Raw genomic sequence first — 9,203 nt, 5'->3', positions numbered from 1 at the left:
TTATATATTATCAGTGGTATTATCTATATAAATAAAAATGTAATGTTAATTTGTGGGATTATCATAACTCAAAAACCACTTGACGAATCGACACGAAATTTGGACACTACGCCCCTAACAAACAACAAGTGACCATCACTCACAAATTCCCCCAAAAACAGTGGAAAAGACTTAAAACCTCCCAAAAAGCTCAATGATGAAAAACTAAATGACAATACAGAAAAAAGGGAAGGAAAAGGTAAGGAAGGAAAGGAAGAAAGAAAAGAGAGGAAGAGGGAGGGAAAGAAAGAAGGAAAGAGAGAAAGAAGGAAGGAAAGAGGTAGAGAAAGAAGAAAGAAGGAAAAGAAAAAGAGGTGAAGAAAGGAAAGGGAAGAAAGGAAAGGGAAGAAAGGAGAGAAGAAAGAAAAGGGAAGGAAGGAAGGAGGGAGCGAAGGAAAGAGAGAAGAAAGAAAGACAGAAGGAAGGAAAGACAGAAGAAAGGAGAGGAAAAAAGAGAAAAAGGGAGGGGAAGGAAGGAAAGAGGCAGAGAAGGAAGGAAGGAGAGAAAGAAAGAAATGGGAAGGAAGGAAAGTGAGGGAAGGAAGGAGAGAAAGAAAGAAAAAAAGGGAAGGAGGGAAGGAAAGAGTGAGGGAAGGAAGGAGAGAAAGAAAGAAAATAAAGGGAAGGAAGGAAGGAAGGAAGGAAAGAGTGAGGGAAGGAAGGAGAGAAAGAAAGAAAGAAGAGAAAGAGGGAGGGAACGTTGGCCACAGCAACGTGTGGTGGGTACAGCTAGTATTTAATATATTAGTATGACTATATTACAATATTATATATTCTATTGTATTATTATAATATATTGCATTATATTATTATCAATATAATATGTGTATCTGACCTTGAAGGAGCTGGGGGTGGTGACGGCCGACAGGGAGCTCTGGCATGGACTGGTCCATGAGGTCACGAAGAGTCGGAGACGACTGAACGAATGAACAACAACAATATGTGTAAACATTATATTATTAGCATAGCACAATATTAGTATTATATATAGGAGCCCCCGGTAGCGCAGGGGGTTAAACCCCTGTGCTGGCAGGATTGAAGACCGACAGGTCACAGGTTCGAATCCGGGGAGAGGCGGATGAGCTCCCTCTATCAGCTCCAGCTCCTCATGCGGGGACATGAGAGAAGCCTCCCACAAGGATGATAAAAACATCAAAATCATCCGGGCGTCCCCTGGGCAACGTCCTTGCAGACGGCCAATTCTCTCACAACAAGATGCTCCTGACACGGAAAAAAAAGTATTATATATTATTATATTAAAGCCCCCGGTGGTGTGCAGTGGGTTAAACCGCTGAGCTGCTGAACTTGACCAAAAGGTCGGCAGTTTGAATCCAGGGAATGGGGTGAGCTCCCAGTGTTAGCCCCAGCTTCTGCCAATCTAGCAGTTTGAAAGCATGCAAATGTGAGTAGATCAATAGGTACTACTTCTGCGGGAAGGTAAGGGCGCTCCATATAGTCATGCAGGCCACATGACCTTGGAGGTGTCTGTACAATGCTGGCTCTTTGACTTAGAAATGGAGATCAGCACCAGAGTCGGGCACAACTGGACTTCATGTCAAGGGGAAAACTTGTACCTTTACTATTATTATATTGTACTCTACACTATAAAAGTATAGTTGTATGTCTTCGAGGAGCCCTTGGTGGCTTGTTGACTGAAAGGTCACAGGTTCGATTTCGGGGAGCGGCGTGAGCTTCTGCTGTCAGCCCTAGCTTCTGCCAACCTAGCAGTTCAAAAATATGCAAATGTTAGTATGTGGTGGGAAGGTAATGTGGCGGGAAGGTAATGGCGCTCCATGCAGTCATGCTGGCCACATGACCTTGGAGGTGTCTATGGACAACGCCGGCTCTTCGGCTTAGAAATGGAGATGAGCACCAACCCCCAGAGTCAGGCATGACTGGACTTCATGTCAGGAGAAAACTTTTACCTTTATGTCTTCAAGCCATTTCCAAATTATGGCGACCACAAGGCAAATCTCATGGGTTTTTCTTGTAGAGTTTACTCAAAAGTGGGTTGCCATTGCTTTCCTTTGAGGCCGAGAGAGTGTGGCTGCCCCAAGATCACCCACTGAATGTCCATGGCTGAGCAGCAATTCAAACCCTGGTCTCCATTCAAACCACTACCTCACACTGGCTCTGATTTAGACCATTATTTATATACAACCAGTGCCCTTACTTTGAATAATTAAAAACCCTGGCCGGACTCTTTAAAGGAGAAATAAATGGCACGTCCGTTGTGTGAATGAGGGAGTGTAGCGGAGGCCAAAAACAATTTAGACGAAGCTGCTTGCTTTGCTTTTTCCCCTCCATATATTATTTCACAATATTGATTGCAATGCGCTGTGATCAACCTCAGGCACTTAATATCTTTGACATTCCAGAGCAACGACGGCTGCCTTCGCTTTGTGATATACACCCACCCAAACGTTGTCAAGATGAAGATCGCAAACTTTCATCACTTTCTCATTTTGGGGGAACTCAGAAGGATTGGAAATCTGATTGTTTTTCGCTTATGCTTTGGAGATGCAATATATCATCTAACATTACACTTTATTTCCAACCATTTCCTCTTAGTGAGGCCCGAAGACCAAACAGCGGATGTGCTGTCACACGCTGGGCCTGTGCATAAGACTGTAGACAGGACATAAATTCCGTGTGCCCAACGGGATGCCGGGGCTGCCTCAGATTAAAGGCCCTTGGATTTCCTTAAAACAGAGTCTTTAGATTGCTTAAAGGTTCAACAAAGTTCTTTATTAATGAAAACAAACAGGTACTTTAAAGCTTTCTTAACAGTCTATTGGCTCTCTCTCTCAATCTTGTCCACAGGGAACAGGCACTATCTTCATAAATTGTATTTTAGCTAATCCTTAACTTCTAATCTGGGCAGTCTGTCTTTGCCTCTGTTGGCGTGGAGCCCCTGCACCCGGTACCAACTGCTTCTGGCTTCCGCGAGTGACCCTTACCAAGCAGAGCTTTGTAGACTTCCAAGCGAAAAAAGGAGGAGTTCAGGTTTCAGTGATGGCTGACTGAAGTCCCTCAGCAAAGGAGCTGTAGGGCTGTATAACCCCAGTCAAGCTGTAGGCTGTATATCTCCCCCGCCAAGCCGTAGAAGACGAAGCTTTCTACAGGAACCCTTGGTATTATGTCCTGCATGGAAAGCTTCTCTGTGTGGACTGGCTCAAAATGGCTCCTATTCCCTACAAAACCCAAAAAGGGGGCGGGACCAGGGAACCTAACGATAATTGACAAGTGGCTTGCCCTATGATTGCAGCCAAAAGAAGCCACCTATCTGCAGAGTCCCTGAAACTTAGGACTACAACAAACATTCAATGCAAAGCAAACACAATTGGAGCTCCTGGTATAGCTGTACCTGCACGTCGGAATTTTATGATCCTATTTGAAACTCTCTGAAGGATAATGTCAAGTGCATATTACCCATTTGCAAAAATTAATTGGCAGCGCATATTTTGGCATTGGCCTTTCAGGCTTTCATTTATTCGGCCGAATTGTTTCGCCTTCCTGATGTTGCAAGGACTGTGAGTCCCATCAGACATAACCCTTAGGGCCCCTTTCACACGACTCCATTAGGGGTGTCTACACTGTGGAATTGTTGCAGTTTGATCCCATTTTAACTCCCTTGGGGGCGTGGCTTCCCCTCAGCCAGAGAAACAACCTCTCAAGAGTGGGAGGAGCCAGCAGGGATTGGGTTGGTGAGGCCTCACCCTTTCCCCGCCCACTTGGGGGCGTGGCCTAGCACTCAGGGGCGGGGCTTGGTAGTGAAATGAATGCAGTGGGCGGGGTGAAGAAGCTGGCGAGGCCACGCCCCTTCACTTTTACTCCGCCCAGTTGGAGGCGTGGCTTCTGATAAAATGAATAGAAGCCAAAAGCGCTTGTTTCGACGAGGCCCCGCCCCATTTCCTTCCGCCCAATGGGGGCATGGCCTCAGCTCTTGAGCGACAGGAGCTTCCTGAGGCAAAATAAACGGAGTGGGAGGAGCTTTGGCGAGACTCCGCCCTTTCCCTCCACCCAGTTGAGGGCGTGGCTTTGCTTTCGACTGTTGAATAATTGGAGCTGCCTGAGGTAAAATAAGCAGAGTGGGAGGAGCTTGGCTGAGGCCCAGCCCCTTTCCCCACTGTCCCCGCCCACTTGGAGGCGTGGCGGCCATTGAATGATTGGAGCTGAGGTAAAATAAGTAGAGTGGGAAGAGTTTTGGGGAGACTCCGCCCCTTTCCCCCTCCTCCGCTCAGTTGAGGGCGTGTCCTTTTTTTCCCATTGCAGCTGCCTGAGGTAAAATAAGCAGAGTGGGAGGAGTTATAGTGAGACCACGCCCCTATCCTCCTCCCCTCCGGACCTGAAGTGATTGGAGCTTCTGAGGTAAAATAAGCAGAGTAGGAGGAGCTTAGCTGAAGGCCCAGCCCCTTTCCCTATTGTCCCCGCCCACTTGGAGGCGTGGCGTCCCTTTCGACCATTGAATGATTGGATAAGCATAGTGGGAGGAGTTTTGTACAGACCCCGCCCCTTTCCCCATTTTCCTCCGTCCAGTTGAGGGTTTCGGCCATTGAGTGATTGGAGCTTCCTAAACGGAGTGGGAGGAGCTTTGGGAAGACCCCGCCCCTTTCCCCTCCGCCCAGTTGTAGGCGTGTCCTTTTTTCCGACAGTTGAGTGATTGGAGCTGCCTGAGGTAAAATAAGCAGAGTGGGAGGAGCTTTGTCTAGACCCCGCCCCCCTTCCCTTTTCATTCCGCCCATTGGAGGGATTTGACTCTTGAGTGATTGGAGCTTCCTGAGGTAAAATAAATCGAGTGGGAGGAGCTTTGTCTAGACCCCGCCCCCTTCCCTTTCCCCTCCGCCCATTGGAGGGCTTCGACTCGAGTGATTGGAACTTCCTGAGGCAAAATAAGCAGAGTGGGCGGAGCTTTGTCTAGACCCCGCCCCCTCCCCTTTTCCCTCCGCCCATTGGAGGGCTTCGACTCTTGAGTGATTGCAGCTTCCTGAGGCAAAATAAGCAGAGTGGGCGGAGCTTTGTCTAGATCCCGCCCCTTTCCCTTTTCCCTCCGCCCATTGGAGGGCTTCGACTCTTGAGTGAGGTAAATTAAGCAGAGTGGGAGGAGCTTTAGTCTAGACCCCGCCCCTTCCCTTTTCCCTCCGCCCATTGGAGGGCTTCGACAGTTGTGATTGGATCTTCCTCAGAGTGGGCGGGGCCTCGTCCTCAGTGGTTGAGCGGCGGGACTCTGAGGCGCTTTCTGCCGGTGCCGCAGCGGAGGAGCCTGAGGCGTCCCTTCTTCCTGAGGAGCCATGGCAGGAGCCTTCCTCCTCCTCCTCGCCTTCTTCCTCCTCCTCGTGGCCCCTTCCTCTTCGTACTGGGAAGGCCCCGACGGGAGCGGCGGTGGAGCGCCTTCCCTGGGTAACGAGGGAGCCCCCCTTCCCGCCCCTTGTCCCTTATTGTGGGGAGAGGACACCGAAGGAGAGGCAGCAGGAGAAGGCCTGGCCGTGAGGAAGTCTCTCTGAACTTTCTCTCAGGACCAGCTTGGGCCCTCCCTCCTTCCCTCCCTCCAGGTGTTTTGGACTACAACTCCCACAATTCCTAACAGCCGGTAGGCTGTTAGGAATTGTGGGAGTTGTAGTCCAAAACACCTGGAGGGAGGGAAGGAGGGAGGGCCCAAGCTGGTCCCTGCCTATATATGTGTGTGTATATATATTAATTACTAAATTGTTTATTAAACTTTATTAATTTTGTTATGGTTTCTGTATTATACATTAATTTCTTGTGTGGTGTATATACATATACTATCATATATCTATATCTATATATATAAACTATCTGGCAAACCTATGAATCTTAGAGAGTTTCTTAAGTGTCACATATTATTAAAGGATATATATATATATACACACACACACATTGCTATTATATATATATTTACAGTATACTGTATAGAAATGTGTATATATAAACACGTTGCGTTGGCACAGTCTTTGTATATGTGTTTTGCGTGTGTACAGGTGTGTATATGTGTGTGTGTATATACTTATTTTTTACATATTTCAATTATTTGTACCCCACCCTTCTCAACCCCCGCAGTGGACCCATATGTACACATATGGAAATGAGCACTAAATTCCAGAATTGGATATGACTGGACTTAATGTCAGGGGGAAAACTATACACATATGTGTGTGTGTATTTATTTGTGTATATGGGTATATATGTGTGTATAGGAAAACCTATACACATATGTGTGTGTGTATTTATTTGTGTATATGGGTATATATGTGTGTATAGGAAAACCTATACACATATGTGTGTGTGTGTGTATGTGTATATGTGTGTGTATAGATTTGTGTATTTGTCTATATGTGTGTGAATATTTGTGTATATGTGTGTGTGTATAGATTTGTGTACATGTGTATATATGTGCAGGCCTGTAGCGAGGGGGTGGTTTCAGGGGTTCAACCCCCCCCCCCGAAATGTTTCAGATTTTTTTTAAAAAACTGGTTTTCTCATGAATTTTAACTGGTTAACCAAATCCCCATGCTGCTAAGTCTATGAGATGCAAAAAATTAAGTCCCTCCAGAACTGCAAGCACTATCTCAAGCAAATATTGACAATTTATTATTTATTATTATTATTATTATTATTATTATTATTATTATTTGCATTTGTTAACCGCCACTCTCAGCCCGAAGGCGACTCGTGGCGGTGTACAGAACATAGAACATAAAGACAACAGTTACAGTAGATTCAGGGTCATAACATACATCTAACCGACACACAGATAATTAAGCTAAAAATCCGCTTCGTCCTGTTTGGGTCATAATCAATCTCATAGTCCTAGTCCAATCCGGTGGTCATACCAAAGCATAGCACTTAATTGAAGGCTTTTTCGAAGAGCCAGGTCTTCAGGCCCTTGCGGAAGGCCATGAGGGAAGGCGCCTGTCTAATTTCAGCAGGGAGGGAGTTCCACAGCCGGGGGGCCACCACCGAGAAGGCCCGCTCTCTAGTCCCCGCCAAGCGTGCCTGTGAGGCAGGCGGGACCGAGAGAAAGGCCTCCCCGGATGATCTCAAGGTCCTCGTGGGCTCATAGGCCGAGATGCGGTACTCAAGGTATTTTGGGCCGGAACCGTTTAGGGCTTTGTAGGTTAGCACCAGCACCTTGAATTGGGCCCGGTAGCTGATCGGCAGCCAGTGGAGCTGGGACAGCAAGGGCGTTGTGCGCTCCCTGCGTCCCGCTCCGGTTAACAACATGGCTGCCGCGCGCTGGACTAGCTGGAGCTTCCGGGCCGTCTTCAAGGGCAGCCCCACGTAGAGAGCGTTGCAGTAGTCGAGGCGGGATGTGACCAAAGCGTGTACCACCGTGGCCAAGTCAGACTTCCCAAGATACGGGCGCAGCTGGCGCACGAGCCGGAGCTGTGCAAATGCTCCCCTGGTCACCGCTGAAACCTGGGGCTCCAGGCTCAGCGATGAGTCCAGGGTCACACCCAAGCTGCGAACCTGCGCCTTCAAGGGGAGTGCGACCCCGTCCAGCACAGGCTGTAACCCTATACCCTGTTCGGCCTTGCGACTGACCAGGAGTACCTCTGTCTTGTCTGGATTTAATTTATTCACACTCTCATTACTTGCAGCAATAGCTGATGTAGTGAAGCAACCAAGTTGGTGTGTGTTGAATGCTCTCATTAAGGAGGCCAGACTTGGTGGAGGTGGTTGACAGGGGCGGAGCTGCAGGCTATTGAAGGCTGCTCTGCCCCCTGCTGTGCTCTTTGCTTTAGCGTGAGCTAGGAGGCAGGTTTCAACCCCCCCCCCCCCCGAAATTTTCAACCCTCGCCGAAATTGTCAAACCCCCCCCCCCCCGAAATTGTCAACCCCCCCGCTGAAATTGTCAACCCTCCCCGAATTTTTTTTCTGGCTACGGCCCTGTATATGTGTATCTGTGAATATATGTGGTTTTGCGCATGCGTTGTAATGTTTTGGGTTTTTTTTTTTTTGCTTTTTAAGTCGCTTCCACTGTGTTTTTCAGTGTGTTTATGAGTGATGGTCACTCGTTGGCCTGGTATGTGTATGGTGTCCAAGTTTGGTGTCACTTCGCCCAGTGGTTTTTGAGTTATGTTAATCCCACAAATTAACATTACATTTTTATTTATATAGATATACATTACATATATATACACACACACAGTATACTATATAGAAATGTCTGTGTTTCTTTGTGTGTGTGTGTATATATATCTGGCAACCCTTTGAATCTTATAGAGGTTCTTAGTGTTGTATAGTATTATAAGTATTAATAATAGTATATTATATACACACACATACAGGAGCTCACCCCGTTCCCCAGATTCAAACCACTGACCTTTTGGTCAGCAAGTTCAGCAGCTCAGCGGTTTAACCCACTATGCCACTGGGTGCTCCAGATATATATATATATATATATATATATATATATATAAATAAATATCTGGCAACTCAATGAAACTCATAGAGTTTCTTAGCGTTGTATATTATTATTGGTACTAATTTTATATACATATGTGTAAACACACACACACATATATATCTGGCAACCTAATTAATTTTCTAGAGGTTTTTAGTGTTCTATATTAATATATTCTCAAGTTGCTTCTGACACAAAAAAGGTAACACACACACATATATATGCAGTATACTATATAGAAATGTAAAATGTATAGATATATACTGTATGTTCTATATAAAAAGTGTGTATGAATGACAGTGACATATGTGAATTCATGTTTTTTGTTGATGTCTGGCAATCCTATGAAACTTACATAGTACAGTATTGTATATTATTTTGGGTAATAATCATAATTATAATAATTTTTATTTCTTATCCTTATATCTTATCACTCTTTATGAGCATCTATAGGATTGATGCCGCAATGGAGTCCCAGTTTGGGCAGGAAAGTGAATGGGAATCCATCCTTGAGCGTTGTGTTGTTTGCATAGGATTGGATCCAATGTAGGAGTGGAACCCCAATGGGAGCTGGATATGAATACATGCAATATTGATAGCCTGTTTACCTTGTTTGCATAGGATGAGAACCAAGACAGCCGCTGAGACCCAATCTGAGAAAATGTAGGACATAAATATAGCACTTAATGGACTGTCTTGTTTGCATAGGATTAGATTCAGTGAAGGAGCCGAGTCCAAA

The 9,203-nt window shown here is 46.1% G+C and overlaps 1 protein-coding gene across 3 annotated transcripts in view; it reads left to right on the top strand.

Annotated features, from left to right (window-relative positions):
* Window positions 1-5,240: 5,240 nt before the first annotated feature.
* CHRNA5 (cholinergic receptor nicotinic alpha 5 subunit) overlaps window positions 5,241-9,203 on the top strand; it is a 32,034-nt gene continuing 28,071 nt past the window's right edge. For all 3 annotated transcript variants that reach the window (XM_060755713.2, XM_060755712.2, XM_060755711.2), the window contains exon 1: window positions 5,241-5,439. In XM_060755713.2, the coding sequence (XP_060611696.2) occupies window positions 5,331-5,439 (109 nt within the window). In that variant the 5' untranslated portion in view covers window positions 5,241-5,330. The remainder of the gene's footprint in view (window positions 5,440-9,203) is intronic.

This window comes from Anolis sagrei, chromosome 9 (assembly GCF_037176765.1).
Source record: "Anolis sagrei isolate rAnoSag1 chromosome 9, rAnoSag1.mat, whole genome shotgun sequence".
Lineage (NCBI taxonomy): Eukaryota > Metazoa > Chordata > Lepidosauria > Squamata > Dactyloidae > Anolis > Anolis sagrei.
The sequence above is the reverse complement of the archived record's forward strand: the minus strand, read 5'-3'. Positions and strand labels throughout refer to the sequence as shown.